This window comes from Nilaparvata lugens, chromosome 2, assembly GCF_014356525.2.
Source record: "Nilaparvata lugens isolate BPH chromosome 2, ASM1435652v1, whole genome shotgun sequence".
NCBI classification, from domain to species: domain Eukaryota; kingdom Metazoa; phylum Arthropoda; class Insecta; order Hemiptera; family Delphacidae; genus Nilaparvata; species Nilaparvata lugens.
Window position 1 is genome coordinate 56,064,336 of NC_052505.1, and position 27,431 is coordinate 56,091,766.

At 32.1% G+C, this 27,431-nt stretch overlaps 1 protein-coding gene across 1 annotated transcript in view; it reads left to right on the forward strand.

Moving 5' to 3' along the window:
- The window catches only part of LOC120349555, a 104,080-nt gene that overhangs the window by 50,709 nt on the left and 25,940 nt on the right, over positions 1-27,431 (forward strand). Inside the window, exons 3-5 of the mRNA XM_039419911.1 lie at positions 22,319-22,555; positions 24,794-24,950; positions 25,843-26,017. Coding sequence (XP_039275845.1) covers positions 22,319-22,555; positions 24,794-24,950; positions 25,843-26,017 — 569 coding nt within the window. The remainder of the gene's footprint in view (positions 1-22,318; positions 22,556-24,793; positions 24,951-25,842; positions 26,018-27,431) is intronic.

A 27,431-nucleotide genomic window follows, 5' to 3' on the forward strand; every position in this document is an offset into this window, starting at 1 on the left:
AAATATAAAAAAAAAATAAAAATATAAAAATAAAAAATATGAAAATATGAAAATATAAAATATAAAAATAAAAATATAAAATATAAAAATAAAAAATATAAAAATAAAAAATAAAAATATGAAAATATTAAAATATGAAAATATGAAAATATAAAATATAAAATATAAAAATATAGAAATATAAAAATATGAAAATATAAAAATACAAAAATATAAAAATATAGAAATATAAAATATAAAATATAAAAATAAAAAATATAAAAATAAAAAATATAAAATATAAAATATAAAATATAAAAATAAAAATATGAAAATATAAAAATATGAAAATATAAAAATAAAAAATATAGAAATATCAAGATATAAAAATATGAAAATATAGAAATAAAAAAATATAAAAATAAAAAATATAAAATATATAAAAAATATAAAAATATAAAAATTAAAAATATAAAAATATAAAAATATAAAAAAAAAAAATATAAAAATATTAAAATATGAAAATATAAAAATATAAGAATATGAAAATATGAAAATATAAAAATATGAAAATAAAAATATGAAAATATGAAAATATGAAAATATAAAAATATAAAAATATAAAAATTAAAAAATAAAAAATATAGAATATAAAAATATAAAAATTAAAAATATAAAAATATAAAAATATAAGAATATAAAAATATAAAAATATGAAAATATAAAAATATGAGAATATAAAAATATGAAAATATAGAAATAAAAAAATATGAAAAAAATATGAAAATATACAAATTGAAGGATAAAGAATATAGAAATATAAAAATATAAAAATATAAAGATATAGAAAAAATTAAGGAAATGGGAATAGAAAAAAATATAAAAATATTAAAATATAGAGATATAAGAATGAAATAATATGGGAATATAAGAATATAGAAATATGAAAATATAAAAATATGAAAATACGAAAAAATAGAAATAGAAAAACATACAAATTAAAAAATATAAGGATATGAAGATAAAAATAAATGAAGAAATATAAAAGTATGGAAATATGAAAATATAGGATTATATAAATATGAAAATATAAAAGTATAAAAATATCAGAATGGAAAATATGAAAATATGAGAATATAAAAATATAAAAATAAAAAAATATGGAAATATAAAAATATTAAAATATGAAAATATGGAAATATTAAAATATAGAAATATAAAAATATGAAAATATAAAAATATGAAAATATGAATATACAAAAATATAGGAGAAGAAAAAATTGAGAATTTGAAAATATAAAAAAGAAATAGAAGAATGTGGAAAAATGTTAATATGGAAACATGAAAATATGAAAATATGAAAATATAAAAATATAGAAATATAAAAATATAAAAATATGAAGATATGAAAATATGAAAATATGAAAATATAAAAATATATAAAAAATATAAAAATTCAAAAATATGAAAATATAAAAATGAAAAAATATAAAAATATAAAAATGAAGAAATATAAAAGTATGGAAATATGAAAATGAAAGCATATAAAAATATTGAAATTTCAAAATATGGAAATGGAGGAAATATATGGAAAAATTAAAATAAATTATTGAAAAAATGAGAAAAATATGAGAATAAAATTTAAAGAAATATAAAAATATGAGAATATGGAAATATAAAAATATAGAAATATAAAAATATGAAAATATAAAAATATGAGAATAAAATTTAAAGAAATATAAAAATATAAAAAATATAAAAATATGAAAATATAAAGATATAAAAAATAAAAAAATATGAAAATATAAAAATATAGAAATATGAAAATATAAAAATATGAAAATACGAAAAAATAGAAATAGAAAAACATACAAATTAAAAAATATAAGGATATGAAGATAAAAATAAATGAAGAAATATAAAAATATGGAAATATAAAAATATGAGATTATAAAAATATGAAAATATAAAAGTATAAAAATATCAGAATGGAAAATATGAAAATATGAGAATATAAAAATAAAAATATAAAAAAAAAAATGGGAATATAACGATATTAGGATATTAGAATATTGAAATATTGAAATATTGAAATATTGAAATATCAAAATATTGAAATATAAAAATATAAGAATATAAAAATATAAAAATATGAGAATATAAAAATATGAAAATATGAAAATATGAAAATATAAAAAAGAAATAGAAGAATGTGGAAAAATGTTAATATGGAAACATGAAAATATGAAAATATGAATATACAAAAATATCGAAATATATAGAAAATTAAGAAGCTATTGAATATGATGATATAATTATATGAAAATATGAAAATTCAAAAATGTGGAAATATGAAAATGAAAGCATATAAAAATATAGAAATATAAAAATATGAAAATATGAGAATATGGAAATATAAAAATATAAAATATTAAAATATAGAGATATAAGAATGAAATAATATGGGAATATAAGAATATAGAAATATGAAAATATAAAAATATGAAAATACGAAAAAATAGAAATAGAAAAACATACAAATTAAAAAATATAAGGATATGAAGATAAAAATAAATGAAGAAATATAAAAGTATGGAAATATGAAAATATAGGATTATATGAATATGAAAATATAAAAGTATAAAAATATCAGAATGGAAAATATGAAAATATGAGAATATAAAGATATAAAAAAAAAAAATGGGAATATAACGATATTAGGATATTAGAATATTGAAATATTGAAATATTGAAATATTGAAATATCAAAATATTGAAATATAAAAATATAATAATATACAAAAATATAGGAGAAGAAAAAAATTGAGAATTTGAAAATATAAAAAAGAAATAGAAGAATGTGGAAAAATGTTAATATGGAAACATGAAAATATGAAAATATGAATATACAAAAATATCGAAATATATAGAAAATTAAGAAGCTATTGAATATGATGATATAATTATATGAAAATATGAAAATTCAAAAATGTGGAAATATGAAAATGAAAGCATATAAAAATATTGAAATATAGAAATATGAAAATATGAAAATATAAAAATATAGAAATATGAAAATATGAAAATATGAGAATATGGAAATATAAAAATATGGAAATATAAAAATATAAAAATAAAAAAATATGAAAAAAATATGAAAAAAATATGAAAATATGAAAATTCAAAAATGTGGAAATATGAAAATATGAGAATATGGAAATATAAAAATATAGAAATATAGAAAATTATTGAAATTCCGAAATATTCAAATAAGAAAGATATAGAAATTGAAGAATAAAAAATATAATGATAAGAAAATATGAAAAAAAAGAATATGATAATATAAAAAAACTGGAAAAATATGAAAATTCAAGAATATAGGAATATGAACAGATATACAGGAATTGTTTGCTCAATATAATGAGATGAGTTCCACATTTTCAGCTCATCATGGGAATGGATTTCCATGGAATTTGACCCATATGTAGCTTTTTAAATTTTGTATCAACATATACCATACAATTTTTTTCAGAATCTTTTAATACAAGGATAGTACAGAGAGCGGTAAAATGATCTTACAGTTCCAAAATGTGAATAACTCAATAGTTTCCAGAGATACAAAGGGTTCTATTGCATATTACAGATTGCTATCCATGAACATCCATAGAAATAACCAAAGAAATGTTTATGTTATCCGTTTAAGATAAGAAGATGACATCTTCCAAATGATGACGATCTTGGGCCATGCATTCTCCCAATCTTGCACTGAAATTATCAAACACTTTCCCCAACATTGCAGGAAAAAGGTTGGCTATTTCTTGACATATGGCTTCCTTCAGATCATCCAATGTGCGAGGTTTGTTTGTGTACACTCTTCATTCCAGCAGTCCCCACAAGAAAAAGTCACAAATGCTGAGATCCGGGGAGCCAGCTGGCCATGCGATGTCCCTGAAATGTGAAATGACTAGGCCATGAAACTTGCTTTTCAAGAGTTCATTACCTCATCGGCTGTGTGGGCAGTTGCTCCATCCTGCTGGAACCAAATTTTGCTGTGGTTCAAGCATTTTCTGTGTAGTTCTTGAATAAGGGAGTTTTTCAACATACTCAGGTATAATTATTGTGAGTTGACGGTTACAGTTCGACTTTTTTCTTCAATAAAGTAAGGGCCTATAACACATTATTCTGTAACACCACACCACACAGTGACCTTGAGGCTATGAAGGGGACGTTCATGCAGTTCTTCTGGATCTTTGCCGACCAATAGCGGAAATTATGTCTATTCACATATCCATCCAAATGAAAATGTGCTCCGTCACTCATAATAAAGATTTTGTCATCTGTAAGCAAATCAATCATTTGCTGTGAAAATGCGTTGCCCTTTGCATAATCAGTGAGCTTCAACTGTTGCACAATAGCCATTTTTAATGGATGAAAGTGCAGGTTGTACCGTAATATTCTTCTTACCAGGTGGTCAGACATGCGCAGAGCAGCAGTTTGTTTGCATGCAGGCCGCCGAGGACTGGCTTCCACAGCTTTCTCCACTCTCTCGACATTCTCTGGCGTCCGGGCTGACCTTGGACGGCCCATTGATTTTCGTTTTAATGATGAACCGGTAGCTGTAAAGTTATCCACCCACAGCAAAATGGTGTTTCAAGTTGGAACTTTCCCTCTCGGACCCACATTGAAACGTCTGCGGAACTGCCGCTGAACAGCAACAAGACTATCGCCACATTTAAAATATGCTTCCACAACGAATGTGTGGTGCTCAGCCGACCACTGCTCCATGGCTACCATAATGTCCGCATGTAGGCTCTGAAACGCCTCTATCCTTACCAACCCCCACCACTCACTAACTCGACAGCGCGGCAGCAAAAACTGTCAGATCATTTTGCCGCTCTCTGTATAAGTATGAAGTAGATTGTATAAAGGGGAAGTAGCCTCCTTCATACATGCCAATATTACCGTAAAAATCAGACTATAGAATATTACTGATCATTAATCAGCTGTCAAGTGGATTATTAATTTGCATGCAATGAGGCATGTTATTAATAGCCCAAATTAAAGTTGATCATAAATTAATTAGCTGTTGAGTGGATTTCTAGTAGTTCTGAGAACAGTGGACCTCACGCTGCTATAAACTACAGCCTCCTCTTATACTGTCCATCAGAGTAAATTTTGTCTGTATGTTGTGTCGGTGGAAGATCGTTATGAAAATTGTATAAAGGAGAAATGAAAAACCCTAAGTTCTCAACTTGGATCGACTTAGATCGGCATGAGGTTTTAGACCTCAGTCCACTCGGTCATGGAAACCTCCAGGCTGGCCACTAACGGTAGGCCATGCATGATGAATGTGTATGTTCATGTTTTGTCATTAGCGAGAGGCATCTATCATGGAATGAACAACCAATAAGAATGGATGAACCACTGGATAATTACAAACTATACTCACAGAGAGATAGTTCAACCTTGAATGTAACAGCAAAGAAAAAATAAACAGAAAAACATAGTAGATACGCAACTTATCCTCAAAAAAAAAAACAGGCCTTTCGCTATGATAACACAACAATGTATGATGGCATTGTGTATCATAAGTGTTCTACCTCAAGCTCGTAGCACACTGGAGATGCGCCGCGCCGCGCCTTGCCTCGCCGCGCTGCCTTGCCAGTTGAAGCACGAAGCACACTGGAGACGCCGTTTTTGCTCAACGCACACTGCGAGCGCGCAGCGCCGCGCCATATCGCCGCATACCGGACCTGAATCCGACCATTACCTCCATTCGGGTTAGTCTAGTTCCTCATAAACTAGAGAATCTTGTTTTATGATACAAAACGTAAATTGAAGAAGTACAGTAGATAAGTCAATTATACAATATGACGAGAAAAACATGAAAAACTCAAAAAGAAATTTTAGTAGCCAACATCTATAGAATATTTTCAGAAACTTCAAATTGATTCATATTTGTTACTTTCCTTGCCCTATTACCATAGGTAAGGAAAGTATTGCTTTCCGAAAAAAATCAAGGTACCCCAATTTCTAAATTTCTATACGTTTCAAGGTCCCCTGAGTCCAAAAAAGTTTTTTTTTTATGTGTGTGTGTGTGTGTGTGTGTGTGTGTGTGTGTGGTGTGTGTGTGTGTGTGTGTGTGTGTGTGTATGAGTGTATGTGCGTCTGTGTACACGATATCTCATCTCCCAATTAACGGAATGACTTGAAATTTGGAACTTAAGGTCCTTACACTATAAGGATCCGACACAAACATTTTCGATCGAATGCAATTCAAGATAGCGGCTTAAATGGCGACAACGGCTCCAACGATTTTGATCAAATTCATACCTAGAAAAGTAATTGATAAGCTCTATCAACTGCTAAAAGTCTCATATCTGTGAAAAATTCAGGAGCACTGCACCATCCATGCAAAGTTTGGTTTTAGATTCCCAATTATCATGCTTCAGATACAATTTGAACAAGAAAATTAAAGTGGAAAAGATTGAGCATAAAAATCTCTACAATTAATGTTCAGTAACATTTTCACCTAACATTGAAAATAAGCTCGAAATTCAAGAAAATAAGATTTTTCAATTGCAAAGTGTTGGCAACTGTTGATCCTATTAAATCATTCACTATGAAGAGATAGCAGTCTTCGTGTGTCTGCAGCGCTATTGTCCTGTCACCAGCTGGCTCAGATCTTAGAAAAGTAGACTTGAGATGCGTGGGAACACTAGCGTCAGTTGATAAATTTTCATAACGGCAAGAAAAGTTGTGTGAGTGCACCAGACCAGATTTTTTCCATTCCATTCTAGATAGTGTTCCTAGAACAAGAATAATAAACTTACCAGTTTGGAACAAGTGTGTTCCACATGAGGTTCAATAGAATCAGAATATCTTCTCCATTTATCTCCTCTATTTACTCCATTATACAATTCTTTGAAACAAACAAAAATAAAAATATTAAGTAAACTCCTCATTCGGCTAGGCCTGCGACGAGGAATGGTTCGTCTTGTAGGCCTACTAATAATTGACAAAAAACAAAAACATTTTCTCTTATAGAATATACAATTCAGACTCATAACATTCCTTAATACTTCCTCTCCTGATACTGGTGTGAAGAAGGATTTACAATTTCGTGAATATACTTTTTATCTTGATTCAGGTTATTCAGATTTCTATTTGTAATCTCTGTACCGATTGTAGTAAAATATGTATTGAATACATCAGCCATCTCTTTTTTTGTCTGATTTTATTATTCGTTTTTCTATATCCTGTATATAAGAAAATATCATTTCTTATGTTTGATGGAGTCTGCTTCATTTATATTTCCCAAGTTTCCTAAATAGGTACTGTGCAGTCAATAAATTCGTTTATATGATAAGTCTCTTATCACGTGCAAAAATATCTTTAAAATAGTATTATAATTCTTGAATTGTTTGCCTTCTGAGCTTTCCAGTCATTTTGTTTCTTGTCCTTATTGCTCCAACTAAACTTGATGTTATCCTGGGTAAGAAATGTCTTCTGCTAACTTCATGACAAACGGACTTTGATAATGTAAGGAGTTTTATAAGATAAATCAAAGAAATAAACTTATCAAAGAAATCGGCACAGAGTGAAATGAATTTGAAGTGTATGCCACTCATCGTGCCATGACAAGCTGGTCATGCAAATACAAGGAATGACAGGATGTGCAATACACGAGCGGTGTATGGGCCGCTTGAAGGATGGTCCAGACGCTCAAGTTTACCATCAATCTACCATCCACTCAAGCTAAAGACGGATCGTTCGGTTCAAGCAAAACAATCTGAAAAAGCTCAGAAGGAAACAAATTCAAGAATTATATTATTTTGAAGAGAGTTTTGCCCGTGGTAAGAGACTTATTATGAAAACAAATTTATTGACTGCACACTACCTATTGAAGAAGCTTGGGAAACATAAATCAAGCAGACTTCATCAAACATAAGAGATAATATTTTCTTTTAAACAGGATATAGAAATACAAATAATATAAAATCAGACAAAAGAAAGAGATGGCTGATGAATACAATACATATTTTACTACAATCGGTACAGAGATTACAAATAGAAATCTAAATAACTTGAATCAACATAAAATAGTATATTCACGAAATTGTAACTCCTTTTTTACTTCCCTTGCCCTATTACCATAGGTAAGGAAAGTATTGCTTTCCAAAAAAAATTAAGGTACCCTAATTTCAAGTTTTCTATACGTTTCAAGGCTAACTGAGTCCAAAAACAAGATTTTTGGGTGTTGGGCTGTGTGTGTGTGTGTGTGTGTGTGTGTGTGTGTGTGTGTGTGTGTGTGTGTGTGTGTGTGTGTGTGTGTGTGTGTGTGTGTGTGTGTATGTGTGTATGTCTGTGAACACGATAACTACATTCCTAATCAACCGATTGACTTGAAATTTCAAACTTAAGGTTTGAAAATACCATGAGGATCCGACAATAAGAAATTCAATAGAATTCAATTCAAGATGGCGGGAAAAATGGCGGATGATTACTAAAAAACTATGTTTTTCACGGTTTTCTCGAAAACGGCTTTAAAGATTTTCTTCAAACTCATATCATGTATAGCTATTTATGAGTCCTATCAACTGGCGTGAGTCTAATTTCTGGGAAAATTTCAGGAGCTCCGTAATATTCTTGAGAAAAATGGAGGATAATGACTGAAAACCATGTTTTTCACGGTTTTCTTGAAAACTGCTCTAACGATTTTCTTCAAATTTATATCATAGATAGCTATCCATAAGCCCTATCAACTGGCATGAGTCTCATTTCTGAGAAAATTTCAGGAGCTCCGTAATATTCTTGAGAAAAATGGCGGATAATGACTAAAAAACCATGTTTTTCACGGTTTTCTCGAAAACGGCTCTAAAGATTCTCTTCAAATTTATACCATGGATGGCTATTCATAAGCCCTATCAAGTGACATCAGTCTCATTCCTGGGAAAATTGCAGGAGCTCCGTAATATTCTTGAGAAAAATGACAGTTACTAAAAAACCATGTTTTTCACGATTTTCTCAGAAACGGCTCTAACGATTTTTTTCAAATTCATACCCTGTATAGTTATTTATCAGCTCTATCAACTGTTATGAGTCTTTTTTCTGGGAAACTAATAGGGGGTCCACCCCATCCTTGAGAAATGAACTTTGTAACCTCCTTCTCGTGCATGAGGTAGGTAGGTAGAGCAGTTTATAGTCAATATATTTCATCTGCAGAACAGCTGTTTTGACGACTTTTAAAAAAATCATCGAATTTCACAATTTACACAAAGGAAAAAGTATTCTGAAAACAAATACATATATACACATATACAGTAGTCTGATCGTAGTTTCAAATATTGTTGCCGCCAATCATCATTATGTTATTCCCCTAAATTATTCTCATTTGAGAATGAGGCTTACAGTTCAATGAACATGGAAAGTTGTGTGAGTGTACCACACCAGATTTTCCACACTTGTATCAGAAGAGGGAGAAATTGGGAATGTTATGTGTCTGAATTGTATATTTAATAAAATAAAATGTTTTTTGTTCATTGTTAATTAGTAGGCCTACAAGACAAACCATTCCTCGTCGCAGCCTTAGCCTAATGAGGAGTGTACTTAGTATTTTTTCTTGTTTGTTTTGTAAAATTGTAAAATGGAGTGAATAGAGAAGATAAATGGAGAAGATATTCTGATTTTATTGAACCTCATGTAGAACACACTTGTTTCAAACTAGTAAGTTCATTATTTTTATCTTAAGAACACTATCTCGAATGGAATGAAAACAAAATTAATACGAATCAATTTAGAGTTGGAAAATATTTTATAGATGGTGTCTACTAATTTCTTTTTGAGTTTCTCATGTTTTTCTTGTTATATTGTATGGATGACTTATCTACTGTACTTCGTTAATCTATGGAAGCGGTCCGCCTGTAGGGGCACTATTTATATACTACACCAATATCTTGTCTACAAGACTGATCTATTCAACAGCCGGCGGCTTATCACTGGAGATATAGGTCAATAGCACAGGACACTGTCAAAATGCTCAGTTATTTTTCTCACTACGATAATCACATATTAATATAAATTATTTCCCGTTTCAAAGACCATTCTAACTCGTAAAACGTGTGACTTAGTAGTGGTCAGAAACGTGTTATTATCTACATATGTGTCGGATAAAACCAATCAAAACATGGACAAGTTTCTTATTCCGGTTCGAAATGGAAAACGAGAGCGTTCGCAATCTTCACCAGAAACCTCGCAGAGCACAGCGAATTGTACAATTTCAAATACTGACAACCAATATATTCTCGGAAACATGACAGACATTATGGGAAAGTTATTCGATGAAGAACTTCCAATCTTAACAAGAAAAGGAGATTTGGAAAGTCTAACCACGGAGATGCTACGATTGGTCCAGGAAAATATTATTCTCAAGAATGAGGTTCATCATCTGAAGAAGGAAATCAGCCAAGTGAATGAAAGAGTCACAAGTCTTGAACATCGGGCTAGGAGGAATGACGTTATATTCAAAGGACTCAAGTACAATGCTAGTGAAGATTGCAAGAAAATAGTAGCAGGGCTCTGTAAGAACGTTCATAAGTGTGAAAAAGAAATTGTCAATAGAGCACATACACTAGAACAAAATCGAAGCAATGCTCCCGTTAAAGCGCACATTCTTCGAGATGAAGATGTGAAAAAGCTAAGAGATACTGGCTGTGTATTGCATCGAGACTTCAGCTTCGAGACCAGAAGGGAGCGAGGAAAACTGGCACGATTGAAGAAGGAGATTTCCCGCGTCGTCATAGACAAGATAATGGCGCTCGTTGGGGATCGCCTGGTAGTTGAGGGTATGTGGTTCACCCTCACTGACAATATGCAACTTCGCTGTAGTCAAGTGCTGCGGTGCCGAAAAATTGAACAGATGTTCAATAAAGTTTCGATTTTACGAAGATTTTGGAGGATGCTGTAATGGAGAATAAAAATGATGAATAGGAAAACGTCGTCTGTCAGGCGATGGAAATTAAAAGAGACTGTAAAATAGAAGCGTTTAATGTTGCAGGTTTGCGAGGTGAATGCTGTGTCCCAGAGTTTATTTCATTTATTGAGAGTTCTGATATATTTTGTTTGATCGAGACATTTGTGGAGGAAAAAGATTTCTGTAAATATGGAAATTACTTTCTGAACTATAAGCTTCATTGGATGCCTGCTAGAAGAGAAAGTAATTATGGTAGAGTGAGTGGTGGTATGCTGATAGGGTTTAAAAATTATTTGCAGGGTAATTGTAATTTTCTTAAATTGGGAAAAATGCAGGTTATTAGTTCAAAATATGAGGGAGATAATTTCTATAATGCCATATTATCACATTAGTAGTCTAGCGCTTTGTGGGAAAATAATTATGCATATATGTGGGCATTTTTAAATACTTGTGATGAAAAGAAGGAGTTGATGCTAATAGGGGATTTTAATGGGAGGATTGGAGAGGGGCAGGTTGATCACGAGGAGGTTTTAGAAAGTGATTGGGAAATCAAAGCAGTTAGAAGCTCGAAAGATGAAGTTGTGAATACAAAAGGGCGGATGATTTTGGATATGTGTGACACGTTTGGTTTGACGGTAATAAATGGAAGACTGAGAGGTGACTGACTGTATGGGAGAATATAATTTTGTTAGCGCTATGGGATCTTCCTTTATTGATCGCTGTTTGATATCATTAAATATATTTGAGCTAGTACGCGAGTTTAGTGTTGGCAGCCCTATTTTCTCCGATCATATGACGATTATTGTACAACTTTTTTTGAAGATAGAAGAGAGACACTTAAGTCAGTACCAAAATAAAATTGGGCGAAACGAAATGATGGAAATTTTTAAAATAGGTTTGATATTAAATGTGAAGATTTTACTCGGGAAAGGGATATTGAGCGAAAAAAGTGGACAGATATTTCAAAAATGATTTATTTATTCATTCATTTACATTAACCAATGCACACATGAAATACATAATAGGAGAATAACCAACAGGCCTAGCCCAAAACTGTTCCCTTTCCGAATTTTGATAGTGGTAAGCCAATGTCTAAAAGGTAGGTTATGTTGTATACGTTATATTTTTATGAAGCATCAGGAAATCAGGCGCATCAGACGAAGGGGGATGAGAAATCTTGTAAACAAACGTGGTTTGACTGGGACTGTAGGAAGGCTGGGTATAGAAGTTTCGCAAATAAAATTTCATAGAGCCTGTAATAATGAAGAAACTAGGAGTATGTATCTCAGTGCAAATAAGGCATATGAAGTACTGTGCAAACTGAAAAAGAATTATTATTTCAAAACTCAAGGTGATAAGTTCAGAGAGATAAGAGACGCAACTGAATCTTGGGAACTGATGAAAACTATTGAATCAAGTAAACTTAAATGCTCGGCTGATGATTGGGTTAATCATTTTAAAAGACTACTGTCATCAGAAAGGGTGGCTGATGCGTTCTTGTATGCAGCGCACCGTTGAGAAAATCAACTTTTGGATTCCGAAATAAGGGATGTCGAAATATTAGAAGTGTTGAGAAATTGAAAGAGGGTGAAGCACCTGGCATAGATGGGATACCAGGAGGATTCTTCAAATATGCCCCTAGAAGTTTTGTTGCATTGCTGCACTGCTTTTTCAGTCACGCTTTTGAAAAAAGGTGAGTTACCTTTTTGTTTTGGTAAAGCCATAATTTCCCCAATCAATAAAAAAGATGTGGCACTATTGAAGAATTATAGAGGCATTGCATTCTTAGATTCGGGAGTCAACATTTTCGCAGGAGTACTGTTGAGGAGATTGGAAAAATATTTGATACATCAGAATGTTATAACAGAGAGTCATTCCGGTTTGAGAAAGGGTTACTCTACAGTGGACAACATTTTCAATATGTACAGTATTGTCAATTTAAAAATGGCGAAGTAAGGCAGTAAAGTGTGTTGTATGTATGTCGATTTCCGGGCTGCGTTCGATGTCATTCACTAGGCACTATGATTCAAATTATATAACATGAGAATACTGTATTCCTGTAATGCAAAATATTAGACCTATTTACTTCATGCCGGCTTACTTTATGCCGATGATTTGGTGCTGCGATCAGATACACACAAAGCTCTGCAGATAATGATTAATATCTAGTATTGTGAGGGATGGGGAATCAAAAAAAAAAAGATGAATCTAAGATGATAGTTTTTAGAAAGGGTGGGAATCTGGCTAGTCATGAAGAATGGTTCTGGGGTGGAGAGAGAAAACATTAGTAGTACACCTATCTTGAACAGTTTCAGGAATATTTTTAGTTCATTTCTCAATATTCCATATGAATTTGGAACTGAGACAGATTTTAATGTCATCAGCAAAGAGGAAGAAAGCTATGTACTGATGAATTAGATAAAACACTAGCAGGGCACCCGTGCTTCGCTACGGGAATTGGAAGGTAGAATTATTCTTTGAAACATTTATAATCTAAATCCTACCAAAATTGTTATAATATTGTTTCTGAGATTAGGCCACAACTTTGCATAAAAATTATTGAGTCAAGTCATTCAAATAATTAATTGATGTGTTGGAAGTGCTCTATAGAAGAGTAGTCCAATTGCAGCGAATTTTGTAGGATATGGGGCGAGGCTTAAGAGTCGCCCTCGACTTTATTCATTGGCAATCAATATTTCCCATTGATAGTTATCAAATTAGCAGTGATCATGTTATTTTTGCTTTGGTAATTGAAGATTAAATTCCAAATTAGGTTAATTCGGAATTTGATGACTCTGGTATCCATGGAACTCTTGCTTATTCTGGAATTTTTGTCGCTTACTTTTCGTTTCACTCATCCAAAGGTGTAAAAGCAGCCAGTCGACTGATTCTTTCTTCCATGGAAGTCCATTCATACATAAGAGTCCATTTATAATAGTATAACATTCATTGTGGCTGATTTCACATGTCCTCAACTCTACAATCATAAATATTGAAGTGGGATCATTTTAATGTCAGTTTGCATAAATCTGAATAGAGTTCATTCAATTTCTTTGATTATTGACTACCATTATATGATTTCTTTCATTGATCTTAGCTTGCAACAAAAAGCTTAGGGATGAAAATTTGGATGTAAACTAAAATTTCTATCTCAATAATTGACAACTTTAGAATGAGTAGATATAAATTACCGGTTCTGGTGCACAAAAAAAAAACCTCACCCAACCTAGCCTAAGGTCAAAGTCAAGGTTAAGGTCGAGGTCAAGGTCAAGGTCAAGGTCAAGCTCAAGGTAAAAGTCAAGGTCAAGGTCAAGTTCAGGATCAAGCTCAAGGTCAAAGCTTAAAAAAAAACATGAAAAAAAAGCTCAGGAAAAAAATTGATAAAATTTTATAATAAAAAATCAAAAATAAATTAGAAGGCCTCCCACTCACTCTAGACTGTATATAATTATAGTGTTCACAACAGAGGAAGGATCATCAGTGTTCAGTTAAGAGCTATAGAAGACACATATCCCACTGTCAGTTCTGGGACCTAGTGTTTCAGCACACAGCCACACACCTCTCTTTGTGAAAAAGTATCCTAGGACATACTGCCGCCATTTCAATCTTCACTTGTATAAAAAAGGTTAGTACACAAGTGTTTTTATTATATGAAGAAATTTTTCTTATTCTACTCATAAAAATTGATATTTAAATGATTGATTTATTATGTTCAGTTTCACTTTTATTTATTGCATAGTAGATTCTGTAAATAATAGACTTCATACCTGACAAGCAAAATGCCAGCAGATTCATATGATTTTAATGATTTCTAGTATGTCACCTCATAATTCTCATCAGCTGTTCTTAGTGAGAACTTGTGTGTATTTTTGGCTTCAAAATTCATAAAATAACTTATTAAATACAATGTGCAGTGATAATTAAGTGTAATATTCAACTATAATTTGGTATTTTAATTTTTCTAAATTTAAAATTTGCATCTCATATTTATTTTTGGACGAAAGTTGAGCTTGAACTTCTTACAGAAGAAACATAACCTATTTTTTGGACATGAAATCAAAATTTGGGAATGGGATAGTTTTGGGCCAAGCCTGTTGTTCCTTCCCAATCATATTCATATGATTTGTTATTGTATCCACATATAAATAAATAAATAAATAAATAATGTAATGCATAATATATGTTCGCATATAAGTATGTTTCTGCCTGTGGAGCTCTATGAAAATTAAGTCAACAGATCGATATGATTGTAGACAATGAACTGTGGTTATGTTAGGTTTGCAGAAGTTACTAGTAACTTCTTCTGACCTAACTCAACTTCAAAATATTGATTTCAAACATTGTTCTTTCTGAACATACTACCATCATATGATTGGTTCTCAGTAGCATATATAGTAATTGTGTGCTAAACATCTAGATTGAGTGCAAGACATGTCATTCAAGATTACTGTGTTACTCTAGATAATTGCTGTCTACATTGCATCCTATTATTAATCTGCTTGTACGTATGTTACAGATGAATGAAGCTACAAGATGCCAGCAGACCAACAGCTCGTCAGGAGAGTTTTGTACATTGGAGGAGGCCTTCAACAACAACTTTTGGACACTCTTCTACAACAACAACTCTTCACTCAAGCCAGCAAAGGATTTCCACTCTCTGCTGAACAGCCTGCAGACAAAGATCATTGATATGATAATCAATCAAGGTCAACCTGGTGTTGGAGGCTACATACCAATGCAGCCACCTTGATGAGAAGAAAATTGAGCAGGAAGAATTCCAAAACGTAGCCTCCAAGACACCAAACTATTCCTCATTCAATGTCAACAATCTTACTGGAATTATCAGGGAGGCATGCAAGAAGCTGTTGGAAGAAGAGGCCAAGTTCGAGGGCAACTCTAGTGGATAGAGTCTTCTCATCATTGATGGTCTCCTCATATGCATAAGCAAGCACAAACCACTTCGAGGATCTTCCCACATTGAACTGCAAGCCAAAATTGCAGCAAGAAAAGCCATCATCAATCTGAAGAATAGCAATCAACAATGTTTCAAGTGGACAATCCTTGCCAAACATGTTGAGCGGCATGATCCTCAATGGATCAATGATAGATATCATCAGCTTATTGAAAAATACAATTTCAATGGAATTTCTTTTCCCACCACCATCAATCAACTTGACTGTTTTGAGAGGGATAGTCCAAGTGTAACTGTTAATATATAATTATGGGATGGATTCTGAGTGTATTATTCATCCAAAACGTGTTGCGAGAGAAATGATCAATGTCAAGATCAAAATCAAGGTCAAGATCAAAGTCAAGGTGAAGGTCAAGGTCAAAATTTAAGGAAAAAATAAAAATAATAGAATATATATATATATATATTTTATTATTATTTTTTTCCATTTATATATGAATAGAAAAAAATAAAATATATGAATTCAGAAAAAAAAATTGGAAAAATACAAAAAAATATAAAGAAAAATAAAAAAAAATGAAAAAAATTAATAATGATGAATCAAAGATGGATAAAAATAAATAAAAATGAATCAGATGGCCTCCCACCCACTCTGGAGTGTATATAATATAGTGTTCACAACAGTGAGGGGATCATCAGTGTTCAGTTAAGAGCTATAGAAGACACATCTCCCACATTCGATTCTAGGACCTGGTGTTTCAGCACATTGCAGCACAGCCACACACTTCTCTATGTGAAAAAGTATCCTGGGACACACCGCCAATATTATCAATGTAATATTTGGCACTGCCAACATAAGAAATGTTGTGTGTTGGCAGTGAGTTGCAGTTCACTTTTTCTGCTTCAAGTACTTTATATACAATTCAAATTGCATAATGTTAAAGTATTACAGTAATTTACAAAAATCGCAAAAGCTTGGAAAAAAACAAAACTCAAGAATACTACATATTATATGATAAAGTGATATCCAATTAATTATTGTGACATCTTGAGGCCATCATGACAGTTAATCATTCAAAAAGAGTCAATAAATACAATAAAACTAATCTCCTGCAAGATACATGGGACAATTACATACCTGGTTCAAGAACCTGAAACCGAAATACCATCGTTCACAGTTTCCAGTAACAATGCTTGTTGGGTACAATACTATACTTCATACAACTATTTTGAAGAATATATTCTGCTCAATCCAATACTCTATACTTTTAAGTAAATTACGTGAGATTTTTTATCTATAAAATCGTTTGGAATCTTATTTATAATGTAGTTACAATAATATGTAAATTGGTGCCTGCATATGGTTAGCTTGATGAGTTCTGTGTTAAATCTATTGTTAGGACGTGTATTATGGGGTGAAATATGTGTAGCAAAATTCGATTTATTCTTATTAATATAGAGTATTATGTTTTTCATATAATTCTGTCTTATTGTCAGGACCTTAGATTCAAGAAAAATTTCCCTACTAGGATAGAGTCGTGGCTTTCCTAATGCAGTTCTTATAATATGTTTTTGTAGGATGAATCATTTTTCAAATGTGTATCATATGCTGCTCCCCATACTTCATTAATGTATTGAAATAATGAGTGAGCATACACAAAGTAAATTTTTCCTATAATGTCTTTGTTTTTGATTTTATTTATTTTGTAAAAAATGTAAATGAGGTATTTCAACTTTGAGCACAAATAGTCTATGTGTTTGTTCCATTTTATATGTTGATCCAAGAGTATACCAAGATATTTAATTGTGTGCACCCTTTCTAATTTTTTATGTACTTCTGCATTATCCGTAGTGATTTCATTGCGATCATTTGTTGTTCCTATTGTAAGATTCAAATCTGTTGCTGGTTGTCCAGTTATATTGGGTGAAAAGGTGATATACTTAGTTTTGTCAGCATTTAAAGTCAAGATATGATCTTGCAGCCATTTGTTACTATTATTGAGTTTCTATTTGCCATATTGAAGGTTTCTTCCCAGCTTTTGCCACTGAAGATCAATACAGTGTCATCTGCAAAAGACAGGGTGGTGCAATCTTGGAGGTTTAGTTCGAGTAGGTCATTCACATACAACATAAAAAGAATTGGTGATAATACAGAACCTTGGGGCAAGCCGAACCCTGATGTATATTTAATATCAGTTTGACCATGGAGATTTAGGTATTGTTTCCATTCATATAGGTACGAAGAAAATAAATCATTTGCTTTGCCTCTAATTCCAGATCTGTCTAATTTGTTTAATAATATATTGTAAGGTATGGTATCAAAAGCCTTTGATAGATCCATGAATACTGCAAGAGTTTTTCCATTGCTATTAAAATTGTCAAAAATTATTTTGTTCAGGTGGATGACTGCATCTTTAGTAGACTCATTTTTTTGAGAACCAAATTACTTTTCATTCATTATATTCTCTTTTTCCAAAAAACACATAATTCTGTTTTTTATTATTTTTTCCAATATTTTTGAAAGGTTGCTTATTGGGCTTATAGGTCTATGATTTTCTGGTTTATTCAAATCTCCGGATTCAGGTATTGGGATGATTCTGGCTTCTCTGAATTTTTTTGGGAAATATCCTTCATTTAAACATTTGTTGAATATATGCTCTAAGGGTCCAGTTATGTAGTGAGAGATTTTTTTTATGAAAGGTCCTGTGAAGTTATCTGGTCCTGGAGTAGATTTGTTTTTCAAGTGATTTATAATTGTAATTATTTCGTTTGTGTTTGTGGGGGTCAAAAAGATACTGTGTCGACATGAATTTGATAGTGATAAAGGAACTGGGATATCGTTAACATTTCCAGATATTTTTTGGCAAATGATACACCTACATTAGCAAAGTAATTGTTGAATATATCTGCATCTAGGCTTATTTCTTTTGTGTTTTTTTTTTCATTTCAAGCAGCTCGTGAATGTTTTCTTGGCATTATTCCTATTTTCGTCAAACTTCTCATTAAAATAATCTATTTCCGCTTTTTTTATTAAATTATTCAAAGTATTTCGGTAGTTATGGTAGCGGGTTTGCAATTCAATATTGTTTGGCTGCTGAGAGAGTTTCCTGTGTAGTTTGTCTCTTTCTCGAATCGAATTGACTAGACTGGGTGTAATCCATTTTTTTACTGGTTTATTTTTTTTACTTGGTCCGATTGTTTTTGTTCTTTAATTTGTAAGTTGTGTTAATTTTTCTATGAAATTGCTAACCATTGCATCGATATTGTCGGTGTTGTAGACATCAGCCCAGCTTTCAACCTGTAAGTCAGCTATTAATCCGTCGAAATCAGTTACAGTTTTGGTCCATAATTCCCCTGCTACCGCGTTATTTTTCAAGGCTTCACTCAAGTGTAGTGAAATACTGTAGTGATCTGTTATATTAGTTTTAATAATAACGCCATGTTGCAGGTATCTATTGTTTGCCCCCTCCTTAAAAAATATGTGGTCTATGCAGGTACCATTTCCATTCACCATCCTTGTAGGTTTATTGATGTAGGATTTAAATCCATTGATATGCAGAGTACTCAAGTACTCATTTATTAAATTATTGTTATCTAAAATATTAAGATTTATATCGCCCATTAAAATTACATTGGTAGTGTCCTTTATTCTGTTTAAACAAGAGTCTAGACTTGATATGAAATTATTAATGTTGGTAGCTGGGGAGCGATAAATTAAAATTACTGTATATTTAATTTTATCAATTAAACACGTTATACAGATGGAATTCGATTCTTCGATATCTGAATCGATAATTTCAAAATGAAAATTCTTGTCACTTTGAATGTTTACTTTTGTTCTGTACAACATTATACCCTTCAAGACCGTAAGTGAAATGAGCATCATCCGTAATCCACGTCTCTGACAAGGCAATAATATGAAATTTAAATTTGATATCTCCCAAATAATGAACCAATTCTTCAAAGTTCTTATTCAGGCTTCTTATATTAGTATGAAAAAATTCAATAAGTTTTTATTGCTTGAGTTCTGAGGTTCAAATGAGAATAAATCATCTATTTCACTTGTATCATGATAGCCTATCAGATCATCATCACATTCAAGAACTGACATATAATATTCTATAAAAGTATAAGACTATTCTGTTAAATTTATGATGATGTAAACTCCAATGAAAAAGAAAATGAAGTAAGTTAAAGATCAAGAAGATAAAGAAAATTTTGTTAATAATAATAAAAAAAGTTGGTAAATTACCAATCCTGCGACTTCCCGCCGCGCCTCTTTTATACAAGAAAGACAGTCTTTCCGTCACATAGAAAGATCCAGAAACTTAATTTAAAAAATTAAAAATTAAAGTAATTGAGTGGTAAAATTATTTTAAACAAAAGTAGGATTTTCTGAAAATCAATTAACAAAGATACGAGCTCAGAGATAATACAGTTTGGAGTAGAATAAGCTGATATTGTAAACATAACGACCATAAATAATATAATGAATAAACTGTCTAAATTACCCCCTACAATCCATATAAGGCGATGAAGAATAATCAATACCAAAACAGAAAACATGGCCATGAAACTGTTACACTGTATGCATTCACTGAGCCGAATCACTTCGAAGATAAGGCCAGTGTTTGGTATCTAGGTTATAGCTATTATTGATTTCAGGGAAATGCCACAGATAATACCTGACAGCTATTTGGGCATCCACCGCTTTATCCATTGTTGATCTCGATTTTGCGATAATGAATTCGTACAAACGAAATCTCATTATATTAGCATTTCACTAGACTAGTAAAACAGTTAAGATACTACACAGTGTAGGCCACTTTGTCATTCTTGACTTCACTGAAGAGCGAGAGAAAGAGATAACAATAAACGATAGTGAACGCAAAAGAGAATTGATTGATGAGCTGTATTGTATTTGCAGGGTCTAGGGTATCTCTGAACTGTACTGTGAATCGTTTGTTTCAACTAAAAGCCATTTGATATTGCAGCAGTCACAATAGACAACAGTACATGGCCCGCTCATCGGAGCGATTCATTCCAACACCTGCCTGATAATATTGTTAGACTCCCAGATTCTCAATTTTAATATCAATATGTTTCTTCATAAAAGAGTTTCATGCATTAAGTATATGAATATGATGTATATAATATAATATTATTGATCTGTTGGGTCCATTTTATACGATTTTATATGGGGAGAATTTAATTCTTTCAACAAAGGATAATGCCACTTTGAAACCTACGGTTTAACTATTATAAATTTGAACCATAGCAGTAATAAAAGCTTTCAGATCCTTATCACTGTTAATCATTGACACTTTCCCTTATCCACTGGTCTTACTTTAATGTTGCCTGCTCTATCCACCCACACAATCCCTTGAATCCCTTCTCCTTTTGAAGTTTCTTTAGTTGTGACAGAATCCTTCTACGTACCACAGTCAGTGACAAGTTGATGAACACTGGGCGCTCCTCCGTTTGAAATCCGACATCGCGAGTGGAAAGTCTCCTCACCTGTTTCTTGAACTGGTCAATGAAATAATCTCAACTTAATGCCAACCTGACAAAGTTATTAATTGGTCGCCAATTATCAACTGTTTCGAATAGGTACTCTCTCTAGGTTATAGTTCTATAGTAACATATGATATGGACATTTCAATTATAATTGAGTAGGATCAATTGGTAGAAGCAGCCCCCGTCTCCGTTTGTTTTATGGTAAATAAAAATCATCTATACTCCCAGGAATAGCTCTGATTGAAGCAGCTCTGATTAAAGCAGCAAAATCAATTTGTTCTCGATAAATGCATTTCCATTCATTCTTTAACTTGGTGCCAACCTAATGAAATAATCTCAACTTAATGCTAACCTGACAAAGTTATTAATTGGTCGCCAATTATCAACTGTTTCGAATAGGTACTCTCTCTAGATTATAGTTCTATGTTAACATATTATGATATGGACATTTCAATTATGATTGAGATATTGGGAGAAGAAAAATATACATGCAAAAAGACGCACTTTGAACCCTTAAAAACCACCCTTGGAGTTGAAATATCGCTAAAAGATTTCTTAGTGACAACCTAGGACGTATGAGGAAGCTATATTCTAAGTTTTGTTGCAATCCATTCAGTAGTTTTTCAGAAATCGTGATCAGTGAGTCAGTGAGATAAGAATTTTATAAGTATAGATTTGGCAAGTCATTAATATAAATGATGAACAGGATTGGACCATGAATTGAACCATGAACCTGAGGAACACCATACTTCACAGGTAGATATCCTGACTCTCTTCCATCACAAAAAACCTTTTGAAATCAACCACATAAAAACGGCTGCATCAGTGACACAGCCCCCTCCTCGAATCAATAGATTTGTTACTTTTCCAATAGGAAAGTTCTGTTCAATCAAAGCATGTTCGAACATGCGTCCTGAATTGCTGTTTTTTTTTCACAGTGACTCAACATCATCTGATGACAACAGACAAGTTAGTGCTGCCGATGTGAAACTGTGGCCTTTGGAGGTGTTGAGAGTGCATGCTCTTCGACAAAAACCAAAAGAAGGAATAATGCTGCCTGCTGTAGCCTATCCACAACACAGCACAAGTGACAATTTCCATACCGGAGGATACAGAGTCGAAGTGGGCTCTAAGCACCAAGCCGTTCTAACTGTTCTTGATGACGATCCAATAAAGTAGGTATTTAAAATAAACTCACAAATACGGTGGAATTAAATACAAACCCACGCATCAAGCGTGGATTCTTCAAAAAATGAATTGGATACTTTCCCATGAGCTGATACGTACTTTATTATTCAGAAGATTTCTCCATGTTACACAAGGCCGCACTGTCTACATCAAAAAGTAAACTGAACTAGTCGGTGACGGCGCTGGCACGGCGCGGGCAATAAACACGGCGACGGTGCTGGCGCGGTGCGATAATACGTGTCTCTACACTTTTGAAAGCCTTAATAATTTCTTAACAATGATTAACATTCACAATAATCAACATTCAGGTTGCCGATGTTTTTGGCCTCTCAGCCTTAGCCTCGCCGTAGTACGTCCGACACTCGGTTCGGTGCGGCTATGTTTGTCCTGGCCATTATAGAGGCAGAAGTTTGGAAAACAATTTTTGACTCCGCAGTTCTGTTTAGAGGTAGTGATGAGGTTAACATATCAAAAGTCCCCACCAATACCACCTGTGCTAATGAGGTAGGGGTTATTCAATGGTAAAATTTTTTGTCTGTCACATATAACTAAAAAACTATGCATCTTAAAAACATGACTGTACTATTCAAAGCTGAAGCTTACATAATTTATTTCATATTATTCTCCATATCTCCCATCGTTTTTGAGATATCCGATTTTAGAGGTGTTAAATTTTTGAGAAAAACATGTTTGCTCCCAATTTTCTGATGGACCAGATTTTTAACGTCATAGTAGAGTAGTAGTATTTTCAATCTTAATTACTGGATCCTCAATAACACTCACCGTCAAATTACCTTTGTGTATGAGATATTAAACCGTTCTTGGACTTTTCACCCATTCTGTATGACAGTTGTTATTGGACAGCACATACCAATAATTCTCAAACAATTATTATTACATTTTTGAGGATAATTTTATGATTTTTTCCTTTTAAACTTACCTATCCCTGTTAACTCCCGAGCGGAGCTCGTTCCCCCAAAATCAACTATTAAGATTAGTTGGAATAGTGGAAGTAAATTATTTTATCATCACATTCATGTATGAAATCAGTTTTGTATAAAAATAAGTGGATAAGTTTCATGAATTTTATGAAACAATTTATTGTATTGGAATTCAATATCGTGGTTGTGGGAAAGATGTTGTAGTCTGTATGTAGGCTAATTTGCGCGTGGAACTTCTTTATCGTTCTCGCTAAAATTGAATTAATAGGATAACTATCATCGAATGAATAATATTTTCATCTGTGGTAATCAGTTTTTATAACACGAAATGGAATTTTTTTCAATGTATGGCTACCGAAAAATTGTGTCTATTGATAAGTCTATATTTGAGGTTCAGCAGTTCCATTCTTATGTTTCAATTTTTAAATTTCCATCCAGACAGCTCTTCTCAACAATCAGTGTTTAGCTGCATGGAATCATTCTTCAACTAATATCGTATGTTGGTATAATTGTAGTTATAATGTTGTATATTGTACTGGTTGTATATTATTGTTCACTTTCAATTGGTTTGCAGACGTCACGGAGTCCGAGAGATTTTTTTAATAATGCTGGGCTCGAAGATCAATTGATTCTATTCTGTATAATAATGATAAGTACTGATGATTATGTTATTCTTGTGCAAGTTGACCACGAATACTGGTTAATGTTGTCAACTTAGTTCCTATTTTTCGATTTGTAATTTCCTATGATTTTGTAAAAAGGAATAAAATTCAATGATTTTTTTTTTTGTTCAAATTTTCAAAGGTTCAAATTTGTATACAAATTTTAGAATTATTCAGAAATAATAGCCGTTGATGGTTAATATTACACACGGTATTACAAGCAAAATGAAAACTTTTAGACATGAGTTAGTTAATCTTTTATGGATAGAAAATCGAAATAACTAGAACATAAATTAATGATTTGAATGATGTATTTATTACTTATGAAGTCAATAAATGGTGAAATTTTTCATAGGGTTGGATAGACTCAGTCATTTTCTCAAAAGAATATTTTTTTAATGACAAGGGAAAGAGCGAAAGAAAATTGATTATTTATTTTATTACTGAGATTATTCCCGTTGCGGAGCACGGGCAGCCAACCAGTAATCATAAATAGTCTATACAAAAGAAATGCAAAACCGTCGACTTCAATCTTGAACTATTATTATACTATTTTCATATACTACTTTTATCAATAAATTATAGATAGTCTTAAATTGATGAATTTGAATTTCATTGAAAGGTGCATGCTCGATCAATGGAACCCTACCAACGAACAGAAATTCTTGACGAAAATCAAATTACATTTCAAAGACGATTTCTACGAATTGGACTCTGACACCATACTCCAATATTTCAACATAAAGAGTATCGCAGTCTGGATTTGCGTTAACAAGCGAGTAAGTAGATAATGATGTTAGTATTCATTTATTCATCCTTCAAAGAATAGATTCTTCTTCTTCTTCTTCTTCTTCTTCTTCTTTTTCTTTTTCTTCTTCTTCTTCTTTTTCTTCCGAGCTTTGCTCTGGAGTACAAAAGGATATAGAAAATTGATAACGAAAGAGGAGAATATATTTTATATATAAAATTCAGAATAATAATACGTTAGCTACAACATTAGTAAATATACTATGTATTATTCCACACTAACAGCATAATAATTTTGATATTGAGTTTTGTTCAAATCTATTCAACTCATATTCAATCCTATTATGCTCTTATTTGGAAATGTCGTTTAATTTTTTGCCGGATAATATTTCTTGTGAGATCAGCTGATTGAATGCAATAGTTCAACAGCTCAGGCATTTTTGTCTCAGTCCCACACACTCACTCACTCACTTCCATTATCAACAGTCTACGGAATTTTCAGAATTCTTAGCTGTTTTTCCAAGGAAGAATTATCTTTCCAATGTCCTTCAGTGAGTTTTCCTAGGGATGAGACCTTGTAGTGCAATCGAATTTTTATATAATAAATCTACTATGATCCGAATTTCGTTAGAACTGTTAGAACCATTTTCGAGATCTAGTGACATACATACATGAATAAACATAGTTTGCTCGTTTAATAGTATAGGATACTAGCCATCCACGCAAAATCCTGATTTGAGCTTGGTGGAACCGGACAACCAATAAACTAACTGATCCAATAACTTCTCATTCTCCAGTCTCGTATGAGATGGATTAACCAGGCTCCACTGTATTACGAAATTTTGGCTATTAACTATAGGATTGATAGAAATAAAGTAGGCTCAGCTGGCCATCATGAGGAATGATAAATAATTGGGTTCTCAGGAAACCATACTTCGAGTAGAAACCAGATTGGAAGGCGTTAAGGAGTTCTACCTGATAGTAAAGCATGATGGAATCAAATACAATAAAATGCAACTGGAGATTGGCGGAGGGACCACATTAAATATCACTGAGACCAAATACATGGACGCGACTGATTTCCGAATTTTGAAATTTGGTAAGTCAAACTCCCTGAGAGATTCATCTAGAAATGTCATCAGCTATTCCCACGAGTAGCACCAATACTTTCAATTCAACCTACTTATAAGTTACTCTTCACGTAGATTCTTATAACATACTTTCCACGGTACTACCAAGTGTATTATAACCTCCTATGTTTATCATGTGGAAGTGAAGTTGTAATTAATGGGTATTCGTATTCGATGAGGAAGACTTTAAATATATTGTTACAGTCACTGACTTATTGGAATAATTAAAGATGATAGTTTCAGTTCTTAAGCCCATTATGAATCTCTACTCACTGGTAATCTCTGATCTTGGGTTTCACGAAGCTCGGTCAAGCAATATAAACATGTTAAAATCGGGTTTGCATTAAGAAGAGTGCACTGGATCATTTCTTGAGTTCCTATGATTTCTATAGTGATGATTATCGATGACTCCAGTGCATACTGGTTAATCGATCCGGATTTGGTGGAACCAGGCACAAAAGCTTTAAATACAGATAAACTTAGAAGCTGAAATTGAGTTAAGCTGTACTTGAAGTTCACCTTTCCTGTAAAAAAACAGGATGGGAAAAAACAGGATGTAATTTGGATGGGAAATTATAAATAATCATTGCAGTAAATCAGTTTCCAAACGAAAGTCGATCCATCTGCATTGTGGAGATAATCTAATAACAGATTGAAACGTTTTAGCTATCAAATTCAATGAATACTTCATGAATATATCCGATGAAATAGTTTCATCCATACATGACACAGATGAATCCATGAGAGGAGATTATGATGGAAAATTTACATGTTATTCTATCCAAAATTATTTTTTCTTGAATCCTATTAGCTATCAAGAACTACAAACTGGAATAGATAAATTGAAAAATGGAAAATCTCCAGGTCCTGATAATATTTCCTCCAGTTAAATAAAATCTATAGCTTATGCTATTGTTTCTGTTCTGTGTCACATTTTTGATGCCAGCTTTTTGAATGTTCATTTCCCATCATATCTGAAAACAGCTAAGGTAATACCTATTTTTAAGAGTGGATCGAATAGAGAAATTTCAAATTATAGACCCATCTTACTGCTTTCAGTGTTCTCAAAAATTCTAGAGAAACTTTTCAAGAAAATATTAATGAGCTCTTTCAAAAGTGGACTATTTTAATAGAAACCAATTTGGATTCCAGGAGGGCTTGAACACAGAACAGGCGTTATATAAGTTTATGTCAGATATTTATCGCAGCACCAACACACCACATAAAAATGGAACATCTGGTATATTTTTGGACATCCGAAAAGTTGAACACAGCACCTTGTTGAATAAGCTTTATGCTGCTGGTGTCCGTGTTGTCACCAACATGTGGTTAAAATCTTTCTTGATGGATAGAAAGCAGTATGTGTCTATTTCGGGTTGTGAT